General features: G+C 42.1%; 1 protein-coding gene across 10 annotated transcripts in view; it reads right to left on the minus strand.

Annotated features, from left to right (window-relative positions):
- Window positions 1-254: 254 nt before the first annotated feature.
- Window positions 255-27,818, minus strand: part of LOC133540576 (ephrin type-B receptor 3-like) — a 175,708-nt gene continuing 148,144 nt past the window's right edge. For 5 of the 10 annotated variants that reach the window (XM_061883290.1, XM_061883293.1, XM_061883288.1 and 2 more), the window contains exons 12-16: window positions 27,497-27,712; window positions 19,785-19,970; window positions 16,060-16,259; window positions 10,346-10,501; window positions 255-1,628 (exon numbers count right to left, since the gene is read on the minus strand). In XM_061883290.1, the coding sequence (XP_061739274.1) occupies window positions 1,520-1,628; window positions 10,346-10,501; window positions 16,060-16,259; window positions 19,785-19,970; window positions 27,497-27,712 (867 nt within the window). In that variant the 3' untranslated portion in view covers window positions 255-1,519. The remainder of the gene's footprint in view (window positions 1,629-10,345; window positions 10,502-16,059; window positions 16,260-19,784; window positions 19,971-27,496; window positions 27,713-27,818) is intronic. The other 5 variants (XM_061883297.1, XM_061883294.1, XM_061883291.1 and 2 more) reach the window with 2 other exon arrangements.

Raw genomic sequence — 27,818 nt, forward strand, 5'->3', positions numbered from 1 at the left:
GAGCTGAGACGCGGTGTGTGTAATGTGTTTTGAGAAAATGAAAATGGCGGCTTTATTCCCTTGGTGACGTCCCGTTCTGATGTCATCGCTCCGAGAGCGATAAATAGAAAGCCGTTTAATTCGCCAAAGTTCAGAAATCGGTTAAAAAAATATATGGTCTTTTTTCTGCCACATCAAGGTATATATTGTCTGGTGATAATGTCAGTTCATGCCTCAGGCTTCAAAGCGTATGGGAAAAAAAAAAATACAATATGCAATGTATACAGCATTTATTTTGTTTAATCATCAATTCATTAGCTAAATCCTCTTTGAGTCTCCATCTGATTGTTTTCAGTTCCCAAAATGGTCTTACGGTCCATCCGGGTGTCGGTGGGAGGGGAAAAAAGGGTATGGGGCACAAATAAATACATAGGGAGGGATGCCAACAAATTAAACAATAATTTGATTATTTCTGAATCCGGGTACTAGTAAGTAGAAAGTTGTCCGCCCGATGGCGGTTCTCTGCATACCTTTTTAATATGCATATATATTGTCCAAAGTTCTTCTGGTGAGTTCATTAAAAAAACAAATAAAAAAAAAAAAAAAGTTTTTTTTTTTTTTTTTTTTCAACAGTTGTCCACAGAATATAGCATAATTGTTTCAGATATAATTGCTCCTTGTCACGGTTCAGTTCATGCGGTTAATTCTCCACAGTGGCAAATATCGGAAGCTGTATTGTACAGTATGCTTGTGTGCAGCGTGACACTTGTGCACGTTCCAAGCACACTTAATTACACATACGCCCACACACACACACACACACACACACACACACACACACACACACATACAAAAAACACACCAAAAAAAAAAAGGCCTAGTGGTCTGTCTATGGTGTCGCCACTGTCCTTATGTCCCCATCTCGCGAGAGTCCACCTGGGGGGGTAATGTCAGTTTGACCAGCCATTTTTGAAAACCACAAATCTCCCAATATGTAGGTAAGTCAAAACCAAAAAGCAAAATGGTGTGGAAAAGGTGTTAACAACAACAAAAAAAAAAGATCCTGATATTGTTAAAATCCTCCTTCAGGTCAAGTTGCAGTCCGACCAGTCCGTGGTTGTAGTACCTCAGGCTTCTTTTTGGATAACACACCTTCAATATGAAGATGCAGAACACCTTCCAGCATGTCCATCGGGATGGAAACATATCAGTGGCGCTCCCTAACACATGCAAACAGCAGGTGGGGCCATGACGGGGGTTTAGAAACGCTAACCCATATTTATCTAGACACACAAACTGCGAAGTACATGACGAGTAACGTAAAACAAGAAGTTGCGGGTGAAAAAAAAAAAATAAGAGAAAGTAAATCCGAGCATCTAATTTGGCAGAGATGGGTCAGGCAGCTTGGGTTTTGTTTGTTTTTTATTCCAATGTCTCCATCTGGGACTGTTTTCGTTTGTCCTCGATCTGGCCATCCTTGTGAATGCACCGACGGAGGGGGGGGAGGTCTGGGCGTGTCCCGTTTTTTTTTTTTTTTTGGTCACACCTGGACGGGAAGCGTTTGGTTCATCTGTAGTCTCATGTCCTGAATGCTACCCAGAATCTTCTTCTGGTGGCCGGCCAATGTAACGCCTATCCGCAGCAAGTCCCTGGATGGTGGGAAGAACAAAGAAAAAGGAAAGGAAAGTGAGCACAGGTCAGTAATGTCACTACTTAACTGCCAAAGAACTGTAGACACCAATTCAGTACCATGAATTGATTAACGTGGACCCCTGATTTAAACAAGTTGAAAAACTTATTTGGGTGTGGTCAATTGTACGGAATATGCACTGTACTGTGCAGTCTACTAATAAAAGTTTCAATCAATCAATCAAACCTTAATATATGTTGCTCCTATACTGTATATTAAGGCTGGGCGATATGGCTGTTTTTTAATATCTCAATATTTTTAGGCCGTATCGCGATACACGATGTATATCTCGAATGAACGCTTGATGCATACAGTGGGGAAAAAAGTATTTAGTCAGCCACCGATTGTGCAAGTTCTCCCACTTAAAATGATGACAGAGGTCTGTAATTTTCATCATAGGTACACTTCAACTGTGAGAGACAGAATGTGAAAAAAAAAAAAAATCCAGGAATTCACATTGTAGGAATTTTAAAGAATTTATTTGTAAATTATGGTGGAAAATAAGTATTTGGTCAACCATTCAAAACTCTCACTGATGGAAGGAGGTTTTGGCTCAAAATCTCACGATACATGGCCCCATTCATTCTTTCCTTAACACGGATCAATCGTCCTGTCCCCTTAGCAGAAAAACAGCCCCAAAGCATGATGTTTCCACCGCCATGCTTCACAGTAGGTATGGTGTTCTTGGGATGCAACTCAGTATTATTCTTCCTCCAAACATGACAAGTTGAGTTTATACCAAAAGTTATATTTTGGTTTCATCTGACCACATGACATTCTCCCAATCATCTGCTGTATCATCCATGTATCCTTTTTGGTATAAACTCAACTCGTCCTGTTTGGAGGAAAAATAATACTGAGTTGCATCCCAAGAACACCATACCTACTGTGAAGCATGGGGGTGGAAACATCATGCTTTGGGGCTGTTTTTCTGCTAAGGGGACAGGACGATTGATCCGTGTTAAGGAAAGAATGAATGGGGCCATGTATCGTGAGATTTTGAGCCAAAACCTCCTTCCATCAGTGAGAGCTGCGACTTGTCCAGGGTGTACTCCGCCTTCTGCCCGATTGTAGCTGAGATAGGCGCCCCCCGCAACCCCAAAAGGGAATAAGCGGTAAAAAATGGATGGATGGATAAAAAAATGGGTATTTCTGTCTGTCATTCCGTCGTACATTTTTTTTTTCCTTTTACGGAAGTTTTTATGTAGAGAATAAATGATGTTAAAAGAGGAGAAAACACGAAAAACATTAAAATTAAATTTTGAAACATAGTTTATCTTCAATTTCGACTCTTTATAATTCAAAATTCAACCGAAAAAAAGAAGAGCAAAACTAGCTAATTCGAATCTTTTTGAAAAAATTAAAAAAAAAATTTATGGAACATCATTAGTAATTTTTCCTGATTAGGATTAATTTTAAATTGTTGATGACATGTTTTAAATAGGTTAAAATCCAATCTGCACTTTGTTAGAATATATAACAAATTGGACCAAGCTATATTTCTAACAAAGACAAAACATTATTTCTTCTAGATTTTCCAAAACAAAAATTTTAAAAGAAATTAAAAAGACTTTGAAATAAGATTTATATTTGATTCTACGGATTTTCTACATTTGCCAGAATATTTTTTTTAAATTTTAATCATAATAAGTTTGAAGAAATATTTCACAAATATTCTTCGTCGAAAAAACAGAAGCTAAAATGAAGAATTAAATTAAAACGTATTTTTTATTCTTTACAATAAAAGAATAAAATACTTAACCATTGATTTAAATTTTCAGGAAAGAAGAGGGTGGAATTTAAAAGGTAAAAAGGCCTATGTGTTTAAAAATCGGAAAATCATTTTTAAGGTTGTATTTTTTCTCTAAAATTGTCTTTCTGAAAGCTATAAGAAGCAAAGTAAAAAAAATAAATTAATTTAATTAAACAAGTGAAAACCAAGTGTTTAAAATATTTTTTTTTGATTTTCAAATTCTATTTGAGTTTTGTCTCTCTTAGAATTAAAAATGTCGAGCAAAGCTAGCTAGTAAATAAATACAATTTTAAAAAATAGAGGCAGCTCACTGGTAAGTGCTGCTATTTGAGCTATTTTTAGAACAGGCCAGCGGGCGACCCATCTGGTCCTTACGGGCTACCTGGTGCACGCGGGCACCGCGTTGGTGACCCCTGCTCTAACCACTAGGCCACTGAGCACTAATACCGTATTTCCTTGAATTGCCGCTGGGCATATAGTATGCGCCTGCCTACAATTACTAATTGTAAACTTATAAGTGCCGACCATGAGGGCTGAGTTGCGATGAGAGAGTGTGGCGATGTTAAGATATTAAGCCGAGTTGGTAAGTGAATTTGTTTGTTAATAGTAGCTACTAGCCGTACCCATGTATTTTCTATGGGCGGTTAGCATCGGGTTTTAATCCCGTTTCCTCCAATGTTTCTGATCCGATTGAATTTATATTTATGTCGAGTCTTTATTTTGGGTACTTACATACGGTGACTGAGTGTTGTGGCGTTTTAAGGCCATCTGCATTTTTTATGCTACATGATAATGTTTTTTTTTATTAAATGTGCTTTTCATGATGGTATCCTTACATCACACTCAAATTTATAAGCGCAAGCCTAAATTTACAGCATGCCTTTGGTAAGTGCCGGAGTGAGAAGAGGTTTTAAATTAATTACCGCCCCCGGCGCTAATTCAAGGAAATACGGTATTTCCGGATCAACACCGTATGAAAAAAACACTGCTGTAGTGTAATGCCAGCAGCTAAAAGCACCTCGAATATCACGATATCGTCATTTTCAAACCCGCGATATATCGCCCAGCCCTGCTGTATATACTGTTATACTATTTGATCTAGAACTGGTACTGGGTTTGACTACTGTACTTCTACTTGTACTGATACCACTACCATAATGTACATCGGAGCTATTCAAATTATTTAGTGTATTCGATTCCGCAACTCGTGTTTGGATCCCACTGTACGCAATTATCTGAAGAGCATTGGATTACCATGAATCGATTAACGTGGACCCCGACTTAAACAAGTTGAAAAACCTATTCGGGTGTTATCATTTAGTGGTCAATTGTACGGAATATGTACTGTACTGTGCAATCTACTAATACAAGTTTCAATCAATCAATCAATGGAAAACAAGCATTTCACTGTGATGCTTGGCACGGATAAACTTGAACCTGAACCAGGTGGTAAAGTCATAAAGACATAAAAGCAGGCAAACAGACCGTATCAAAAAGCGAACTAATAAAACATACTTTCTCCGGGGAACCACGCGATGACGTTTCATGTCGACCGAACGTGCTTCTGTTTCCCAGCGATGAATTAAGCCGCCACATAGCGAGTTAATGATTAGCCTTGCTATCTTTAGGGCGGGATTTTTTAACCTTTTTATAGCCGAGGCACATCTTATTCATTGAGAAAAATCAAAGCCGGCAGAAACCATTGAACAATGAAATTTGGTAATGAAAAAATCGTTTTCGCATACTAAGACATCGACATGCTACGGCAAGAGACGGGTTAGCTTCTACGATGACACAACGCCCGTTTTAGTGGGAACTTCGTGGCGCAGTTGGGAGAGTCAGCAACCTAAGGGTTCCCGGTTCAATCCCCCCCACCTTCTACCATCCTGGTCACGTCAGTTGTGTCCTTGGGCAAGACACTTCACCCTTGCTGCTGATGGGCCTGGTTAGCGCCTTGCATATTGCATGGGAGCTCCCGCTATCAGTGTGTGAATGTGGAAATAGTGTATGGGGTTTGAACTCACTCTGGGCAGACACTCTAATCACTAGGACAGAGTTTATATGATGATATCGCACTACTATGCGATATTATCATCGGATCGTAACCGTACGTATCATTTGAGTCAGTTGGTGATCTTACGAGTCACTTATCGGGGACGGCGTGGTGCGGTTGGTAGAGTGGCTGTCCCAGCAACCTGAGGGTTCCTGGTTCAATCCCCACCTTCTACCATTCTGGTCACGTCCGTTGTGTCCTTGGGCAAGACACTTCACCTTTGCTCCTGATGGCCCTGGTTAGCGCCTTGCATATTGCATGGGAGCTCCCGCCATCAGTGTGTGAATGTGTGTGTGAATGTGGAAATAGTGTATAGTCTTTGGTATGACTCGGCCTGGGTTTGAACTTACTCTGGGCGGACACTCTAATCACTAGAGCACTGAGCCTATGTGATGATATCGCACTACTATGCGATATTATCATCGGATCGTAACCGTACGTATCATTTGAGTCAGTTGGTGATCTTACGAGTCACTTATCGGGGACTGCGTGGTGCGGTTGGTAGAGTGGCTGTGCCAGCAACCTGAGGGTTCCTGGTTCAATCCCCACCTTCTACCATCCTGGTCACGTCCGTTGTGTCCTTGAGCAAGACACTTCACCCTTGCTCCCGAAGGGTCGTGTTTAGCGCCTTGCATGGCAGCTTCCGCCATCAGTGTGTGAATGGGTGAAAACAACCATACATCACTATAGCTTTTGTCTCAAAGTAGGTGTACTGTCACGACTTGTCACATCACGCCGTGACTTAATTTGATTTTTTTTGCTGTTTTCCTGTGTGTAGCGTTTTACTTCTTGTCGTGCGCTCCATTTTTGTTGTTGATTGTCATGCACGGATGTACTTTGTGGACGCCATCTGCCGCACACATACTTGCCAACCTTGAGACCTCCGAATTCAGGGGTTGAGGTGGGAAGGGTTGGGGCGGGGCTTGGTTAGGTAGTAGCGGGGGTGTATATTGTAGTGTCCCAAAAGAGTTAGTGCTGCAAGGGGTTCTGGGTATTTGTTCTGTTGTGTTACGGTGCGGATGTTCTCACAAAATGTGTTTGTCATTCTTGTTTTCGGGAAGGGCATTGAAATTCGGGAGTCTCCCGGGAAAATCGGGACGGTTGGTAAGTATGTCTGTAATACACGACACAATGTGATGGGAAACCAATCTATATTGAGTGAAAAACATCATATTACAGTATTGGGCAAGTATTATTTCATGTTTTGTTTGATCATGATCCCAACAAAGGGATTCATGGGAATAACAAATGTTTCCTTGGAGGTAAATGCACAGATTCAAAAAGGCCTGGAAGAGTGCATCATCTTCATTACTTAGGTGGTGTAATCCAATCTGTCAGGGGAAACGATTAGTTTACTGTTGGGGGTCCGCCAGGGTCTGCGTCTTCTCCGTTCAATCACGCACAAATGGCGGATAATCTAATAATATTGCGCCGGGATACCTGAAACTGTGCGCGACTTGGTGGCTTTTGTGTATTTCAGTCTAACCGCGAACACACCACTCCTCTATACCCTCCAACGCTAAATGGGGGCGTGTCTCTACAATAGCATTTACCGTGTGTGTTTTTCATATTTTGTCATCCCCATCAGCGCGGCGACGGCGGATAAAATGATAACAAATGGGCGCCATTAGAGGAATTACTGACCATTAAGGGCAACCGAGAGCCACAGTACGCCACACCTGTCAGGCTGACCAAATTGAAACAAATTACCTCCACGTCTATTGCCTATTAGGTCGCTAATGAGGATGATTTATTTATTGTTCCAATCCTAATTCATTTACTTGATCATCACTGGCCTCCAATTTTCTTGAGTTCCAGTACATTTCCTTTTGGTCTGTAAACAAAATGGGAAGCGGGCGCATTTTCAAGGTGAACAATTAGCTGCCTGGGTGGAATACTGAACGTTTGTTTTTGGAACTTGCCAGTCTTCTTTCCTGGTGCTGAAATTACCGCGCATAAAAACCACGCTTGTGTGCAAAATCTGCTTGCACATGCGTCGGTTCTGTTGTTTTTTTGTATGTACTATAAATAAATGGGTTGTACTTGTATAGCGCTTTTCTACCTTCAAAGTACTCAAAGCGCTTTGACACTACTTCCACATTTACCCATTCACACACACATTCACACACTGATGGAGGGAGCTGCCATGCAAGGCGCCAACCAGCACCCATCAGGAGCAAGGGTGAAGTGTCTTGCTCAGGACACAACGGACGTGACGAGGTTGGTACCAGGTGGGATTTGAACCAGGGACGCTCGGGTTGCGCACGGCCACTCTCCCACTGCGCCACGCCGTCCCTAATCTAATAAGGGGCTTTCACTCAGTCATTTACTGCATATTCATGTTATCATGCTCCGACCTGTGGCGTTTTGCTATGTTTTCAAACGTGCAGCAAACACGTACCACTTTTTATGGGCATTTTAGAATCAGTCAAGACACGTGTGCAATATCAAAATCTGCTTGCACTCTGTTTAAAGTTAAAGTACCAATGATTGTCACACACACACTAGTTGTGACGAAAATATTCTCTGCATTTTGGCTAACCCTTGATCACCCCCTGGGAGGTGAGCGGAGCAGTGAGCAGCATCTGTGGCCACGCCCAGGAATCACTTTTGGTGATTTAAACCCCAATTCCAACCCTTGATGCTGAGTGTCAAGCGGGATCCCTCTAAAGTATATTTGGTTAGTATTTATTTTTCTGAACAACCTTACCTAGACATCGATAATTAATATTTGTGGTCAACACACGGTTTTTATATCATTTGACAAGAATTTAAACTGTAAGTTGGTTAAATATAATTATTGAATACAATTAAAAAAAAATTGCAGGATTACTAAATCAGTGTCAGTATTTGAGTGGGCCCCTGGCCCCTCTGTAGTGGAAAAGTTGGGCTCGGACGTCAAAAAGGTTAGGAACCCCTGCTCTATGCACAACCGCTAGAGGGCCACGTTAATATTAAAGTTAAAGTTCCAATGATTGTTACACACATAGGAGGTGTGGTGAAATAATTTTCTGCATTTGACCCATCACACTTAATCACCCCCTTGGGAGGTGAGGGGAGCAGTGAGCAGCAGCGGTGGCCGCCATCTGCTGCACACATACTTGGCAACCTTGAGACCTCCTAATTTGGGAGATGGGGGGCTGGGGGGGTGGTTGAGGTAGGCAGGGTTGTGGGGGCATAATTAGGTGGTAGCGGTGGTGTATATTGTAGCGCCCCGGAAGAGTTAGTGCTGCAAGGGGTTGTGGGTATTACGGTGCGGATGTTCTCCCAAAATGCTTTGTCATTCTTGTTTGGTGTGGGTTCACAGTGTGGCGCATATTTGTAACAGTGTTAAAGTTGTTTATACGGCCACCCTCAGTGTGACCTGTATGGCTGTTGATCAAGTATGCCTTGCATTCACTTCTGTGTGTGAAAAAGCCGCATATATTATGTTAATGGATCGGCACACTGTTTGTATGGAGGAAAAGGTAGAGCAGGGGTAGGGAACCTATGGCTCTAGAGCCAGACGTGGCTCTTTTGATGACTACATATGGCTCTCAGATAATTATATTTATATAGCGCTTTTCTCTAGTGACTCAAAGCGCTTAACAAAGTGACACCCAATATCTAAGTTACATTTAAACCAGTGTGAGTGTCACTGAGGGCAGGTGTGTAAAGTGTCTAGCCCAAGGACACAACGGCAGTGACTAGGATGGCGGAAGCGGGAATCAAACCTGGAACCCTCAGGTTGCTAGCACGGCCACTCTACCAACCGAGCTATGCCGAGTAACCGTGTAATTCTCTTCCATATCAGTAGGTGGCAGTCGGTAGCTAATTGCTTTGTAGACGTGGGAAACAGCGGGAGGCAGAGTGCAGGTAAAAAGGTGTCTAATGCTTAAACCAGGGGTAGGGAACCTATGGCTCTAGAACCGGATGACTGCATACGGCTCTCAGATAAATGTTAGCTGACATTGCTTAACACGATAAGTTATGAATAATTCGGCTGGTAATCACAGTTTCAAAAATAACGTTCAAATTATAAAATATTCTCATGCAATTTTATCCAACCATCCGTTTTCTACCGCACCTGTTCAAGATGTCGCATTAATGGTAAGAAGTATTATATGTATTATTGGTTAACTTTTATAATACCAATGTTGTTAAAAAGAATAAGAGACTTATTATACTCTACATATGTTGGTCATACTTAAAAATGCACAAATTTAGTTGTCTTCAGTGTTGAAAAATGTTATATGGCTCTTACGGAAATACCTTGTGAAATATTTGGCTTTCATGGCTCTCTCAGCCAAAAAGGTTCCCGACCCCTGTTGTAGAGGATGCTAGAGGCAGTGCATTTAAGGCACACCCCCAATATTGTAGCCGCGTGAAAATCGGGAGAAATTCGGGAGAATGGTTGCCCCGGGAGACTTTCGGGAGGGGCACTGAAATTTGGGAGTCTCCCGGGAAAATCGGGGGGGTTGGCAAGTATGGCTCCACATGCTGTAAGTCTTTTCTGTCGTCCAGCATTCTGTTTTTGTTCACTTTGCAGCCAGTTCAGTTTTAGCTTCATTCAGCATAGCTATCTCTAAGCTTCAATCCCTTTTGTTCATTTTGGATTTAAGCATTAGGTACCATTTTACCTGCACGCTGTCATCTGCATATTGTGACCATGTTACCGACATCTACAAAGCAATTAGCTACCCGTTGCCACCTACTGATATGGAAGAGTATTACACGGTTACTCTGCCGAGCTCTAGACAGCACACACTCAACAACGGCACATTTGCGGATTATAACTACTGGTTTGCAAAAAATATTTTTCACCCAATTCGGTGGAATTACAAAATCTCGCAGTGGTTGAAAAACCCTGATCTAAAGCGCCTCCACTCACTCTGCTGTCATCTGAGCAACCAAGTCAAAGGACGCAAATCCGGCGTTGATGAAATTCTCGTGGTAGCGGCTCATCTTGATGGCGTCCAGCCAGTCTCCCACAGTGGTGAACGTGGTGTAGTCTGGCACGCAGCGGTCAAGCAAGGGTTGGGATACCCTGCGTGGTGGAAAGGAGGGAGTGGAGAGAAAGAGAGAGAGAGGGTTAAGGTGGTTACTCCATTGCCTCTATAGGCCAGCCTATCGCCCCCAGAACGCCTCCCCTGCTGAGCGCCACCTCACCACCTCTCCTCCTCTCTCCTCTCCACTCCTCTCCTCTCCGCCACATGTAAGGGGTCGTGCATGTGTGTGTGGAGATGGAGCTAGGTTGGTGTCAAAGTGTTGACTATGGAGAGACTGGCTGGAGGTTTGGTTGGCGGATACTAGCGCTACAGCTGGCAAGGCAAGCTATCAAATCTAGACTTTGGGCAACAAACAGTAATGGTCAAAAGTTGACATACACTTGTAAAGCTTCCAATTCATTGAAGACCTGTTTTTTGGTAGTCCTGAGATGACTCTTGATCATCCTGACCAATTTTCTCTCAGCAGCAGGTGATAGCTTGCGTTTTTTTCCTGATCGTGGCATTGACAAAACTGTGCCATGCAATTTATACATACGAACAATTGTCTGTGCAGTTGCTCTTGGGACTTTAAGCTGCTCCAAGTGACTTTCTTGGCTTGTTCAAGTCAATGATTTGTTTTTTTCAGATATGTGCCGAGTTCCTTTGACTTTCCCATTGTCGCGTTTGTAACCAAGTCTAACGACTGCATCACATGAGCCCAATTTAAATCATAATCACTCACATGAAGTTAGGAGGGCATGCCGTGAGGCTAATCTGATTCGATTGGAACTTATCTACATCACCAAAATTGATAATGTATGTTGCTGTATGTTTAGTTTTGACCCAGCATATTTGGTCACATTTTCAGTAGAAATTCATAAAATAACCAACATTCATGAATGTTTTTTGTGACCAAAAAGTATGTGCTTCAATCACTCTATCACAAAAAATAAGAGTTGTAGAAATGATTGGAAACTCAAGACAGCCATGACATGATGTCCTTCACAAGGGTATGTCAACTTTTGACCACAACTGTATGTTGAAGACAGTCGGTATTATTATTTAGAATGGAAGAACGAAAAACCATGAAGGGGCCACTTGCTCAGTGGGATTCGTCTGGGTTAGGCTACATTAGAAGGTTAAAAAGCTGGTGTGACATGGAAAACAATACACTTTGTACGAATTGGACTACACAAAAACATCCATGATGCATACTTAGGACATGTTAAACACCTACAAAAATAGAGCAAACTATAGATAAACCAACTCCATTTTTCTGGAAATACATTTGACCAGGTTCGGTGCGTGTTAGAGAAAAATAGGACGGACTCCTTATTAAACCCGTTATCCTTGGTCTTTGACCTTCAGTTTTGAGCGTTCACGTTGATCAAGCGGTGTCCCGATTCTCCTGTAAAGTTAAGGTAAAGGCTAAGCCAAGGGGGCGTGTAGCCCTCGGAATGAGTTGTTGTAACCAAGTGTTATGAAAAGCACATATGCGCATAATTGTAAGTAATTACATTTCATACATCAATTTAATTTCACATTTTTATTCTAAAAGCATTTGTTATACAAGCTAGCGAGCGCTACTATAGTTAGTAAACTACAATGTCAGAGTAGTAGCAAACAGACTACAATTCCCGACATTTCACAAATGTTCAATCAACTGTCAGAATCTACATTCGCCATGTTTACAATGTTTTTGTTTAAAAAATCGCCAATCATACGGGCTAGCTAACGCGGCTGTAGCTAGCGAACTACAATCTCAGACTAGCAGCAAACGGACTTCACTACAATTTACTACATTTCATGAATGGCTTGTCAGCTAAACTACTTTCAGAACGTACATTAGCCATGTTTACAATGTTGTGTTTTATGTTCTAACCGCTCGTCATGAGGGCTTAGCCAGCACTACGGTTAGCCAAGTACAGCTACACTGCTACATATAGTTTCTGAATACTGTGACGTTTGCTTTTTAGTAGCTTAGTATTGGTCTAATAACTGAGGTAATGTAGAAAGTACTGTGTAGTGTGGTATTTTTACCGCCGTGGCTCTTTGTTTCGAGAAGTGAGAGGAGAATTGGTATTCAGCTGCAGTCAAAAGGTGTTAAAAAGTATAGGTGATTTTATGTCTTATCTTGAAGATTATTGTTTTTTTATCTGTTTAGTCTTACAGTGTATGACTAAATTAATGTGTAATCGCTAAGTGCTTTGTAAAAAAAAAAAAACAGAACGGAAGATGAGAGAAATCGTCCAACAAATGCTGTAAGAATGTTTGTGTTTAGTAACACAAAATCAATGTTTGAAAAATGAGCCAGAATTTGGTTTGTTTGGATGAAGGCAGTCACAATCCATTGGCATTAAAATGGATGCCATACCTGTAAGTGCAATATTTCTGCTGATTTGTCCCGATTTCAGCTGAGATAGGCGCCGGTGTACCCCGCGACCCCAAAAGGGAATAAATCAGGGGTGTCAAACTCAAATACAGAGTGGGCCAAAATTTAAAACTGAACAAAGCCGCGGGCCAAGGTTGAACAAATTAACCTTTTAAGAGGACCCAAACAGGTTTTGCATTGAATATTGAACAAGCAAGGGAGTGGGGTCTGGTGGTAGCGTGGGTGTATATTGTACCGCCCCAGGAAAGTTAGTACTGCAAGGGGTCTGGGTATTTCTTTTGTTGTGTTTATGTTGTGTTACAGTGCGGATGTTCTCCCGAAATGTGTTGGTCATTCTTGTTTGGTGTGGGTTCACAGTGTGGCGCATATTTGTAACACTGTTAAAGTTGTTTCTACAGCCATCCTCAGTGTGACTTGTATGGCTGTTGACCAAGTATGACTTGCATTCACTTATGTGTGTGTAAAAGCCGTAAATATTATGTGACTGGACCGGCACGCTGTTTGTATGGAGGAAAAGCGGATGTGACGACAGGTTGTAGATAACGCTAAAGGCAATGCCCTTAAGGCCCGCCCCCAATATCGTTGTCCCGGTGAATTAGCGGCACCACCGTTGCATAACACCGGCGGGCCAGCTCTAATGTTAATTAGATATTGCCTCAAGGGCCAAATGAAATTACACAGCGTGCCAAATTTGGCCCGCGGGCCAGAGTTTGACACCCGTGGAATAACTGGTAAGAAATGGATGGATGGATGTTTTGTTGGGTTGCATTATCGCCCTGCGATGAGTTGGCGACTTGTCAAGGGTTTACCCCGCCTTCCGCCTCATTGTAGTTGAGATAGGCACCAGCGCCCCCCGTGACCCCAAAGGGAATAAGCGGTAGAAAATGAATGGATGGATGGGTTGCATTATCCTAAGGACCATTTTTAAGACCATCTCCAAGACCCTTTGCTGTTCAGAACTGCTGATAGAGGGGCCACTTTGGGAAGTTTAATAAAAGTGCAACAGCTCATAGAGAATTGGATCGGATGAAGAACAGACGTGGGAGAGAGGAGTTGGATGGAGGTGGGTGAGGCGAGAGAAAAAAGACCGAGAGGGCAACCAGAGAGAAAGAGCACTACTGTATCCCCTCCTTTCTGCTCTGTTGATCCCTGTCATGCTTTCTGATGGCATTAGATTAATTAACAATTAAAAGAAGAATGAAGAAAGAAGGGAGAAAAAAGGGAAAACGCTGGAGCTAATAACGATGATACAGAGGCTCCATTGAGTGGTGCAGATGGAGTGATTTTTAATAAGAGCTACGCTTCGGAGCTTCAAGGCCTCGGGCCGTCGTTAAAGCCAGACTACGGCCCCTCTTTAATGGGGTATTGTTGGCTCCTTCATCTCTGAAGCTTGCTTCAGAAAAGTTTCTGGGGGCATGCGAGCATTAGGAGCAGAGTAGAAACACTGGTTAATGTCCTTGTCTTTCCAGTAGTCCTAACTATGTGAAACTACACAGTGCATCTCTCTGCACTTTTTAGGGCTGCAAAACCGTCTGTATTGGGATTGTATGTTTGTAAGTCATAAAAAAGGCGACGGTTGAAAGAAAAACAATAAAGTTGCCAATGTTCTGTAAACCAGTGACTAGCATCACAGAGAGAATTGCTCATGACTTTGAACACCGACGCAGTGTGCAATCATGTCAAACGTCACATGTGGCATTATCCAAATAACTTTGATCCCAAACTATGTTAGCTAGCCTCCAGCTACCCTTCAATGCCAAACAGGACGACCGTCCATCCCCTATTGCGGATTCGTCGGCAGGAGGCCACCTCTCTGCTGGCCCGTTTAAAATCTTGTTAGTGACTAATTAAAAGGCGCTCCCATCTCCTTTTTGCATCGCCTTAATCGAGCTAATTAACCGCAAGCCTAATCTTCTAAGAACGGCGCTCCAGTGGCCAACCGAGACCTTGGTTCCTCCCCCAGAGCACAACCCTGGATTGTCTGCAATCCTCCCTCAAGACAAAAATACCCTGATGAAGGGACAAGATAGGTAGGTCACTCTTTCCCCAATTCCAATCACTCAAACTCCTCCGTCTCCTATCCTTCAAACTCTTTCCAAGAAAGAGCCTGTGGGTAAAGGCAACGCTGCTAAATGTCAGTGAGGCATGAATGAACTCTCCCAGTAAAAAAAAAAAGGTTGGAATTTAGATTAACTGGTCTGAATAGGGTAGGCATTCAGTTTTGTAAATATTTGCACTAAGAAGATTCTAGTGTCGTAAATCTGGCTCATGCCTAAACAGTACAACACATCTGAGCAACTGCTCATTACTTTAATGGTCATCAATCATTTATGACATGATGGCTTCATCTGACTGGGATCTTCAGCTCTCGCTGGATCGGTTCGCAGCCGAGTGTGAAGCGACCGGAATGAGAATCAGCACCTCCATGTCCGTGTCCATGGTTCTCGCCCGGAAAAGTGTGGAATGCCATCTCCGGGTTGGGGAGGAGACCCTGCCCCAAGTGGAGGAGTTCAAGTACCTAGGAGTCTTGTTCACGAGTGAGGGAAGAGTGGATCGTGAGATCGACAAGCGGATCGGTGCGGCGTCTTCAGTAATGCGGACGTTGTACCGATCCGTTGTGGTGAAGAAGGAGCTGAGCCGGAAGGCAAAGCTCTCAATTTACCGGTCGATCTACGTTCCCATCCTCACCTATGGTCATGAGCTTTGGGTCATGACCGAAACGCTAAGATCACGGGTACAAGCGGCCGAAATGAGTTTCCTCCGCCGTGTGGCGGGGCTCTCCCTTAGAGATAGGGTGAGAAGCTCTGCCATCCGGGAGGAACTCAAAGTAAAGCCGCTGCTCCTTCACATCGAGAGGAGCCAGATGAGATGGTTCGGGCATCTGGTCAGGATGCCACCCGAACGCCTCCCGAGGGAGGTGTTTAGGACACGTCCAACCGGTAGGAGGCCACGGGGAAGACCCAGGACACGTTGGAAAGACTGTCTCCCGGCTGGCCTGGGAACGCCTCGGGATCCCCCGGGAACAGCTAGACGAAGTGGCTGGGGAGAGGGAAGTCTGGGTTTCCCTGCTTAGGCTGCTGCCCCCGCGACCCGACCTCGGATAAGCGGAAGAAGATGGATGGATGATGCAAATCCAGTAAATAGGTACATGAAAATGTCATTTTCCAGAGTTCATGTTAAAGCTAATATTCACATTTGTATCCATCTAGCCATCCTCGGACTTACCCTGTGGACTGTGTGCTGTTAGTGACCACCTTGAGGCTGGCGGCATTGCGGATTAGTTTATCCAAGGTGGCGACGATCTGGGTGAATTTGGGCCGCAGGTTGCGCTCTTTCACCCAGCAGTCTAACATGAGCTGGTGTAGAGCTGTGGGGCAGTCCATAGGCGGGGGTAGTCGATAGTCCTGCTCCACGGCATTTATCACCTGTGACACGATACAAAGAAGTGACCGTCAACTCTGAGTACTTTGTAGATGTGGAAGACGGACACCAAGTCAGGTCAATCTGAATGATGAATTAGTAAAATGAGACAGAAAACTCGACAACAGAGCTGTCAAACCTACGGCCCGCGGACAGGTTTTATCCGGTCCGCGTGATGAGTTTGCCAAGTATTAAAATTAACTGCTTGTTTTTAATGAAATAAACCAGTGTTCTAAATGTGTCCACTGGATGTCACAATATAAATTACGTTAGGCAAGCAAACGGTTTATACCGAGGCCAAGCAAGACTGTGGCTCCTCCTCCTCGACTTGCATGAAACTTGAAACCTGCCGTTTTATGTCTTCTGCTTTGAAAAACACGGTCATTTGGCATCATTGTTTGGCCCAAAATGTCCCTGTCAAACATGGAAAAGGTGATCTTGACCCTTTTGATTAGTTTTTAGCTCAGTTTCTTACGGTTTGTTGAGTTAGCTCTGGATTGATACCTGGTTTACGTGTTGTGTTTTTTGTTCAGTTCCGGAAAGACTGTGACTTAAAGGCCTACTGAAGATTAGATTACATTTAGATTTATTGGTCCCCGTGGGGAAATTCATTTTCACTGCCTTACATTTAATCATGTAGACATTGCACATCACAAAACAAAAATAACAAAAAGACATCATACATGACCAACACATTTACAGGCTTTATCAGACGGGTCGGCCAGGCCTGCTGTTTAGGGCGGCTATAGCTGCAGGGATAAGGCAGGGATAAGGCTTTTCTGACCACGCAGTCTGATAGTTTATATATCAATGAGGAAATCTTAACATTGCAACACATGCTAATACGGCCGGTTTAGTTTACTGAATTGCAATTTTAAATTTCGCGCAAAGTATCATGTTGAAAATGTCGGTATGATGACGCTTGCGCGTGACGTCTCGGATTGTAGCGGACCCAGCTATAAGTAGTTTGCTTTAATCGCATAATTACACAGTATTTTGGAAATCTGTGTTGCTGAATCTTTTGTAATTTGTTCAATTAATAATGGAGATGTCAAAAAAGAAAGATGTAGGTGGGAAGCGGTGTATTGCAGCTGCCTTTAGCAACACAAACACAGCCGGTGTTTCCTTGTTTACATTCCCGAAGGTGAAGCTTTACTATGGAACAGAGCGGTCAAGCGAACATGGTTCCTGACCCCATGTCAACCGGCAGGTTTCGGTGAGAAAATTGTGGTAATAAGTCGGCTCTTAGCGTAGACATGAGCGGAGCTTGTGTTGTTCCTCGTTTAAAAAGAGGCAGCTGCGACGCTCTTGCCTCCTCCGTGGCTTCCCTCAGAGACACTGGCGGTCACCACACCCGTGGCCACACCCCTCCGACTTTCAGGTACAACAGTATAATCTCACTACAACTAGGGCTGGGCGATATTGCCTTTTTTTAATCTAGCGATATTTTAAGGCCATATTACGATATACGATATATATTACGATATTTTGCCTTGGCCTTGAATGAACACTTGATGCATATAATCACAGCAGTATGATGATTCTATGTGTCTACATTAAAAGATTCTTCTTCATACTGTATTCATATATGCTACTTTTAAACTTTCATGCAGAGAGGGAAATAACTAACTAAGTCAATTGAACAAAAGTATATTTATTAAAGTTATTAAGCAATGGCACAAACATTCAAGTCATTTCCAAAACATAAATTGCAAGATTGTCAGAATGTTATGAAATTATCTTCATTCTCTAGCGAGTGACTTTTCAAATGATGCTACATATTAGCAGTAATGCTACTTTTTATAGCAACGCCTTTTCCCCCCCACACTTGACAAATTATGGTTGTCTGTTTGACATATTCCCACTTGAAGCCGAACCACCGCCATACGATGGAAACCCTGCTGTTTTTCTTGGGAATTAAGTCTTCCTTCATTTGTTACCAGATCCGCAGCATCTTTCTCTCGTACGGCTACGTTAGCAGCTAACGTTAGCCACGCCGCTAGCTCTCTGCCCTGCAAGGGCGTGTAAGTGACGTGTGACGTGACAGTTTGTGACGAATGTGCGCCTGTTTGTCAGCGAGGAGACACGGGAAAGAGCGAGGCTAAAAGTCCTGCGTGACAACGTATACTCGAATATTACGATATAGTCATTTTCTATATCGCGCAGAGACAAACCCGCGATATATCGATATATCGCCCAGCCCTAACTACAACACTAGTAACACAATAAGCAGATTTTCCAGAATTATCCTAGTAAATGTGTCTAATAACATCTGAATCGCTCCCACTGCCCTGTCTTTTTTTTTTCTTCTTTCTAGTCCTTAACTCTCACTTTCCTCATCCATGAATCTTTCATCCTGGCTCAAATTAATGGGGAAATCGTCGCTTTTTCGGTCCGAATCGCTCTCGCTGCTGGTGGCCATGATTGTGAACAATGTGAGGATGTGAGGAGCTCCACAACCCGTGACGTCACGCGCACATCGTCTGCTACTTCCGGTAAAGGCAAGGCTTTTTTATTAGCGACCAAAAGTTGCGAACTTTATCGTCCATGTTCTCTACTAAATCCTTTCAGCAAAAATATGGCAATATCGCGAAATGATCAAGTATGACACATAGAGTGGACCTGCTATCCCCGTTTATATAAGAACATTTCATTTCAGTAGGCCTTTAAAGTTTAATCCTGGCTCTGTTGATACACTAAGACAAAGAGACAAACCCGCGATATATTGTATATATCGATATATCGCCCAGCCCTAACTACAACACTAGTAACACAATAAGCAGATAAGGGATTTTCCAGAATTATCCTAGTAAATGTGTCTAATAACATCTGAATCGCTCCCACTGCCCTGTCTTTCTTTTTTCTTTCTAGTCCTTAACTCTCATTTTCCTCATCCACGAATCTTTCATCCTGGCTCAAATTAATGGGGAAATCGTCGCTTTTTCGGTCCGAATCGCTCTCGCTGCTGGTGGCCATGATTGTTAACAATGTGAGGATGTGAGGAGCTCCACAACCCGTGACGTCACGCTCACATCGTCTTCTACTTCCGGTAAAGGCATGGCTTTTTTATTAGCGACCAAAAGTTGCGAACTTTTTGGTGGATGTTCTCTACTACATCCTTTCAGCAAAAATATAGCAATATCGTGAAATGATCAAGTATGACACATAGAATGGACCTGCTATCCAAGTTTAAATAAGAACATTTCATTTCAGTAGGCCTTTAAAGTTTAATCCTGGCTCTGTTGATACACTAAGCTCATTGTGTTTTTTGAAACTGCACCAATTTCCTTGGAATTTTTGACAAAATTGAAGTGTCTTGTTCAGAGGATTATTGTACGTTTTTATAATGTGCTTGTTCTATTTTTGGTAAAACAAAGAAACCAATCTGGAGTTGTCTTTATTTTTTAGTTATCATATCATGATTTTAGATTTTTCCTCCATGAGCTATAATGAGTTTGTTACCCCTGCTCTACAAGGTACAATGGAGCTCTGAGGGTCTTTGATGCCCCTGTGCACTTTTATAAACTTACGTCCTGATTGCTCATGTCCCAGTACGGCCTCTCTCCGTACGACATGACTTCCCACATGACAATCCCGTAGCTCCACACGTCACTGGCCGAGGTGAACTTCCTGTAGGCAATGGCCTCGGGCGCCGTCCACCGGATAGGGATCTTGCCCCCCTGTGGATATGCGAATGAGTAGGTGAGCATGAAATACTGGAGGGATGGAGCACAAACACAGAGTCACACACATACAAGAGGGGAAAGAGAGTGTGAGAAAAACACAAGTTCGAGGAAACATCGATGCAACACAACACAAGGGCGTATGACGTACAACGCACACCAGGTTAGTTGCATGGTTACAAAACAATGACATGTAGCAATGTATGATGTTAGGACAGGGGTGTCCAAAGTGCGGCCCGGGGGCCATTTGCGGCCTGCAGCTAATTGTTTACTGGCCCGCCACACATTCTGGAAATTCTATTGCAAAAATTAAATTAAAAAAAGTAGAATGAGGTGAAATCTAACAGGGGAAAAGTTGCAATGTTGACACAAAACTGCCATGCAGGCTGTTTTGTTTTCCTTTAGTTTTTCTTTACTTTGCTCTTATACATGGGTTTCCGATGACGTCACACCCGTCCCACAACTCCCTTGTCCGCCATCTTGTGTGTCAAAACAAACACTCGTAACCAAGGACGCCTCCGTTGTTATTTTTGTGAGAATGGGTCACACGTGTGTCGTTTGGGGCTGTGTAAACCGCGGCCAATTCAGGACAAAGAACGACAAAGTACTACGATATCCCTAAGGTTATAGTAAAACAGGGAAAAGAAACCGAACGACTGTCGACAGAAAGGAGCAACCTGCGCCTAGCTAGAATCAATCGAGTTGGATTTACCCCTGATCCAGCAGAACGACATTATAAAGTTTGCTCTGATCATTTTGTAACAGGTACTTTGAATTATGTTGCTCTCTGTATCGATGATAAAATGTGTTATGGTTAGAATAGATATTAAAACATAGGAGGAACTACTGTGCCGGTGCTTGTACTTAATAACGCTCGACGTCTGACGTCGTTGCACAAATATAACCTTCTATATATAATATAGGCAATCGCCGCTTATTTTTGGACGATTTTATTAAAATTTGAATGAATTAAAATCAAGTAACCCTAAACTATGCCGTTGCATAGTTAATCAATCAATCAATCAATGTTTACTTACACAGGCAAGCAGTACATGGCCACCGGATCGGACCAGAACCCCTCCACAAGGGAGAGTGGGACATAGGAGAAAAAGAAAAGAAACGGCAGATCAACTGGTCTAAAAAGGGAGTCTATTTAAAGGCTAGAGTATACAAATGAGTTTTAAGGTGAGACTTAAATGCTACTACTGAGGTGGCATCTCGAACTGTTACGGGAGGGCATTCCAGAGTACTGGAGCCCGAAATGAAAACGCTCTATAGCCCGCAGACTTTTTTTGGGCTTTGGGAATCATATAAGTCATATGAGTTAGAATCATATAGTTCTGAAAATACTTTTGGGTACTTTTTATCAAGTGCTTCTGGACCAGGGGTCGGGAACCTTTTTGGCTGAGAGAGCCGAGAAGCCAAATATTTTAAAATGTATTTACGTAAGAGCCATATAATATATTTTTAACACTGAACACAACTAAAAGTGTGCAGTTTTAATTAAGACCAACATTTCTAGAGTATAATAGGTCTCTTATTCTTTGTAATAACGTTGTTATTCTGACGCTATCTTTGGAGGGGGCGTGGCCTGCGGGTCTGCAGCAAAGCGGGGTGTTGCCAGAACCGGCCTCGAAATCAGCGACAGGTGTGTAAAAGGCCCACTTGGGCCCTGTTGAAGAACCCCCAAGAGGGCTAACCCTACACTAACCAATAATAAATCAATTATTTCTTACCCTTAAGGCAACTTCTTGAACAGGTGCGGTAGAAAAAAGGATGGATGGATTCAAATGCATGAGCATTTTTATATTTTTAACGTTGTTGTTAACACTGTGATTACAAGTGGAATTATTCATTACTTATTGTGTTAAGTAGTGTCAGCTCAAGATTTATCCGAGAGCCAGATGCAGTCATCAAAAGAGCCACATCTGGCTCGCGAGCCATAGGTTCCCTACCCCTGTTCTGGACGATAGTCTTTAGCATATCCTGGAGTCAGAGAAAGTAAGACAGGCTTAATTTTTCGTTTGGTTTTTAATTCTCTGTGCAAGTCTGACAGTTCATCTTGTGTCCCCTTCTGTACCTCCGGTAGTTTCCTCTGTTTTAATGGTGCCGGTGTATCTCCAGATACGATTGCCTTGTCTAGCTTTCTCTTCATTGTCTTGGCGGATGTGAAATTAATGTCCTGTATGGTCTTGTACCCAACTTTCTTGACTGCAGATGGAAGTAGCCAGTAAGCTTTTTCCTGTGTGACTGTCGTGTTGTCCCGCATCTTGACGCTCGCTTCAATGGCAAAGAACAATGCAGAAACATGTGAACATATTTCGCCAATGCCCGCCATACATGTACAGTGTCCTGATAAAACACGACCCGTCTTCTCTGATATGACCCATGGCACCAAACACGGATCAGTTGATCTCTGAGAGTGACAAACACGAGCGATGAGCACACATTTATCTTCCATTGTAGCCAGTTTCATTTCCTGTACCCATCCACACACAAAGTAATCGTACGCTTCGAGCGACTTGTAGCCCTTGAGCTCATCCAGAGTGTAGGCGCTAACATTGTTCACCAAATAGTTGACGATGTCGGGGTAAGTTATATCAGGATAACATGTCAAGTCCGTAGTCCGTTCGTGATTTCCCATCTCATACGGATCTTTATCGCCAATATCCTTCAATTTCTGTAAATACCTGTCTTTGCACACCCCATCTAGCGTCTGTCTGTAGGGAACTTTTACGACTTCTTTCAAATTTCCCAAAGTGGACGTCATTGTTGCTGCAAAAGTGTGGAAATATATTTAGAAAACTGCCGCAGACGAGTAAACAAAGTTTTGACACACAGGATGGCGGCTGCCTCGAAGGATTATGGGTAATCGCCGCTAGCGGAAACCCATATATTGCCAATGTTAAAAAAATTTTTTATCATGAATTATTGACCTATTTAAGGCTCCAATTACTTCAAATATTTCACTTTATAACGTTTTATGTGGAAAATATGTGCATATACTGTTTGGTTGCCATACTAAAACAGTGTTTTCTTTGACAAAAGAGCATAAAACCAACAAAATAATAGTTCATACGTAAAATCGACAGATATATCTGAAGTTGATCTCGTAACTTAAAGGGGAACATTATCACCAAACCTATGCAAGCGTCAATATATACCTTGATGTTGCAGAAAAAAGACCATGTATTTTTTTAACCGATTTCCGAACTCTAAATGGGTGAATTTTGGCGAATGAAACGCCTTTCTGTTTATCGGTCTTGTAGCGATGACGTCACCGAAGTAATACAGCCGCCATTTTCATTTTCACAATAACAAAGCTCTGTTATTTTCCGTTTTTTTTACTATTTTTTGGAACCTTGGAGACATCATGCCTCGTTGGTGTGTTGTCGGAGGGTGTAACAACACTAACAGGGAGGGATTCAAGTTGCACCACTGGCAAGAAATCTGCCGCCAGACCCCCATTGAATGTGCCGGAGTGTCTGCACATTTGACCGGCGATGCTAAGACAGACATGGCACAGAGATGTATGGATAACCTGCAGATGCATTTGCAACGATTAAGTCAACAAATCACAAAGGTGAGTTTTGTTGATGTTGTTGACTTATGTGCTAATCAGACATATTTGGTCGAAGCATGACTGCCAGCTAATCGATGCTAACATGCTACGCTAATCGATGCTAACATGCTATTTACGCTAGCTGTATGTACATTTGAAACTCGATACCCACATTTAATGCGAAACAAACACTTACCAATCGACGGATTTAAGTTGCTCCAGTGTCACAAGATGCGAAAGTCCTGATCGTTTGGTCCGCACATTTTACCGGCGATGCTAATAAGGCAGCCATGCTATGGGCCACTTCATTAGGTACACCCACGCTATGACCGAATAGCGTCAATAGCTATTCGCTCAATAGCTTCAGTTTCTTCTTCAATTTCGTTTTCGCTATCTGCCTCCATACTCCGACCATCTGTTTCAATACATGCGTAATCTGTTGAATCGCTTAAACCACTGAAATCCGAGTCTGAATCCGAGCTAATGTCGCTATATCTTGCTGTGGTAACCGCCATGTTGTTTGTATTGGCAGCCCTGTATGACGTCACAGGGAAATGGATAGTGGTTTCGAAGATAGCAAAATAACTTTAAAGCTTTTTTTAGGGATATTCCGGGAGGTGTAAAATTTTGAAAAAAACTTCGAAAAATAAAACAAGCCACTGGGAACTGATTTTTATTGTTTTTAACCCTTTTGAAATTGTGATAATGTTCCCCTTTAAGCGTTGAAAGTAAAACAAATAATAATAAAAATGTATCACTTTATGAGTGGGGGGACCTTTTGGATCCCAAAGATATTTAGTGGGATTTTATTAATTTTTTCACTGTGATTACTCAGAAATAATAATACATTTAAATCAATGGTGTCGTGCATTAGTGATCTTTTTAGAGCTGCAATTACTTCAGATCAAACATTGCTTTCTGAATGTTTTGGGCAATGGGGGAAATACTGCATATTTCAATTTTACTATAAAAAACTAAGTTGTCTTTGACTGAAAAGGCATAGAACCTGAAGTTGATATAGAGATTTACTGTAAGCATTACATAAAAATGAAAATAATCGGTGGACTTAGTTTTAACATGTTTATGACGGAGACCCTCTATGGTCCCTGGGAGTCCTAAAGGTAAAAAAAAAAAAAAGAATCCATATATTTTGTTATGGTTTGAAAATGAAAAATATCAACCCGCATGTTTTAATTTTTCTGTGTGTGGCCTTCAGTGGAAAAAGTTTGGACACCCCTGCGTTAGGATAACAATACTATTAAATGTGCTTCATATTTCTAAATGTCAGCAAAAACATGTGTATTGATTAGCTGAACAAAACTGTTTTTATGACGGTAGTTTCTTGTTATTGATCTAGTTGTGCCAAATAATCCAGGCTACTTCAATACATTTAGTAAAAAAAAATGGCTTTTGAAATACATACTTTTTCAGTGATAATGCACTCGCACTAATTCCTCAAAAAGCAAACGGTTTTGTGGACTTTTGGTGCAGGGTTTGCAACTTATGAGTACGACACATGCCATACAATAATGTAAAAATGTTGTGCGATGTAAGTAAGCACATTTTATTTATAACGCGCTTTTCACAGATAAAATCACAATGGGCTGTACAAAACATAGGTGAAGTAAAACAACAATTCAATTTACAAACCCCGTTTCCATATGAGTTGCAAATAGTGTTAGATGTAAATATAAACGGAATACAATGATTTGCAAATCATTTTCAACCCATATTCAGTTGAATATGCTACAAAGACAACATATTTGATGTTCAAACTGATAAACATTTTTTTTTTCGCAAATAATCATTAACTTTAGAATTTGATGTCAGCAACACGTGAAAAAGAAGTTGGGAAAGGTGGCAATAAATACTGATAAAGTGTAGGAATGCTCATCAAACACTTATTTGGAACAGGTGTGCAGGCTAACAGGTGGGTGCCATGATTGGGTATAAAAACAGCTTCCCAAAAAATGCTCAGTCTTTCACATGAAAGGATGGGGCGAGGTACACCCCTTTGTCCACAACTGCGTGAGCAAATAGTCAAACAGTTTAAGGACAACGTTTCTCGAAGTGCAATTGCAAGAAATGTAGGGATTTCAACATCTACGGTCCATAATATCGTCAAAAGGCTCAGAGAATCTGGAGAAATCACTCCACGTAAGCGGCATGGCCGGAAACCAACATTGAATGACCGTGACCTTCGATCCCTCAGACGGCACTGTATTAAAAACCGACATCAATCTCTAAAGGATATCACCACATGGGCTCAGGAACACTTCATAAAACCACTGTCACTAAATACAGCTAATCGTTACATCTGTAAGTGCAAGTTGACGCTCTACTATGCAAATCGAAAGCCAGTGGCGAACATGCCCTTTCCCAACTACTTTGGCACGTGTTGCAGCCATGAAATTATTATTTGCAAAAAAATAAATAAATAAAGTTTATGAGTTCAAACATCAAATATCTGGTCTTTGTAGTGCATTCAACTGAATATGGGTTGAAAAGGATTTGCAAATCATTGTATTCCGTTTATATTTACATCTAACACCATTTCCCAACTCATACGGAAACGGGGTTTGTAAAACAACAGGGCCAACATCATGTATTGATACAAAGTGGATTCAAAACTGATAGTTAAAAGGTGCATTAACTAAAAGATTTACTAAAAAGAGAAGTTTTCAAATGTTTCTTAAAAGTTTCAACGCAGTCAAGATCTCGAAGGGATTGATGCAAATTATTCCCGAGTCCGGGAGCTATAGCCTGGAATGCTGGGTTTCCACGAGTATTCGGGATCTTTAGAAGACCCTGGCCTGAAGACAGTGATGTACTGAGGGGCCCCACCATGTAACGCACGGAATTAAAATGTTAAACTCAATGCGGAATTTAACGGGAAGCCAATGAAGGATGAGAGCATGTTGTGCAATGTAAGTAAGTAAGTACATTTTATTTATAGCGCGCTTTTCGCAGATAAAATCACAAAGCGCTGTACAAAACATAGGCGAAGTCTAACAACGATTCAATTCAAAATAGGGGTGCCATCATAAAAAGGATACAAAGTGGATTAAACCGGATAGTTAAAAGGTGCATTAACTAAAAGTTTTTACTAAAAAGAGAAGTTTTCATATGTTTCTTAAAAGTCTCAATGCAATCAAGATCACAAAGGGACTGGTGGAAATTGTTCCAGAGTCTGGGAGCTATAGCCTGGAACGCCAGGTCTCCACAAGTATTCGAGATCTTTAGAAGACCGGAGGCTGCACAGTGATGTACTGAGGGGCCCCACCATGCAACGCACGGAATGTCAGGACTAAAATTTTAAACTCCATGCGGAATTTAACGGGAAGCCAATGAAGCCTGGATAAAATGGGGGTGATATGGGCTGTTCAGGGTCTGGCAGCCGCATTTTGTACAGTCTGAAGTCTCTTACCATGAATTGATTAACGTGGACCCCGACTTAAACAAGTTGAAAAACTTATTGGGGTGTTACCATTTAGTGGTCAATTGTACGGAATATGTACTGTACTGTGCAATCTACTAATAAAAGTAGCAATCAATCAATCAATCAATCAATCTTTAGCGTTGACTTGTTGAAAAGGGTGAAGAGAGAATTGCAATAGTCAATGTGAGACAAAATGAACGTGTGAATGATCATTTCGAGATCCAATTTTGACCACAAATTTCTCACTTTCGAAATATATCTGAGTTGATAAAAACAGTTTTGGGTTAGTTAACGACAGTGACTTTCCAAAGACTATCTGATCAAACAATGTGTTTGCCCTGGTGGTGCTGCTCCTACCCGAAGTAAACAACACAAAAACACTTAAAACATTTCAACGTTACATTGTTTTTTGTTTTTTTTTGGTATACGTGCAAACTTAGAGATGTTGCTTTTGGAGTCCGAGTTATAGTTTATCTACGAAGACAATTGTTGCCTTGTTTGAAAATGCAGCACCTTCAACAAGTACGTACACAAACACACAGTTTTAACCTGACTTACCAGTGAGCTCGTGTAGGTGGGATCCGTCGGGTCATCCTCCAGGAAACGGGATAAGCCGAAGTCGGACACCTTGCAAACCAGGTTGCTGTTGACCAGAATGTTACGGGCTGCCAAGTCTCTGTGCACGTAGTTCATATCTGACAGGTACTTCATGCCAGCTGCAATGCCACGCAGCATGCCAACCAGCTGGATCACTGTGAACTGCCCGTCGTTGAGCTGGCAAAAGAAAAAAACAGGATGGCCCGGGTGAGTTGGGCTATAGAACAACTGTGTTCCAAGCAAGATACACTTGCTTTCCTATTACATGATTGAAATAAATAAT

This window comes from Nerophis ophidion, linkage group LG22, assembly GCF_033978795.1.
Source record: "Nerophis ophidion isolate RoL-2023_Sa linkage group LG22, RoL_Noph_v1.0, whole genome shotgun sequence".
Lineage (NCBI taxonomy): Eukaryota > Metazoa > Chordata > Actinopteri > Syngnathiformes > Syngnathidae > Nerophis > Nerophis ophidion.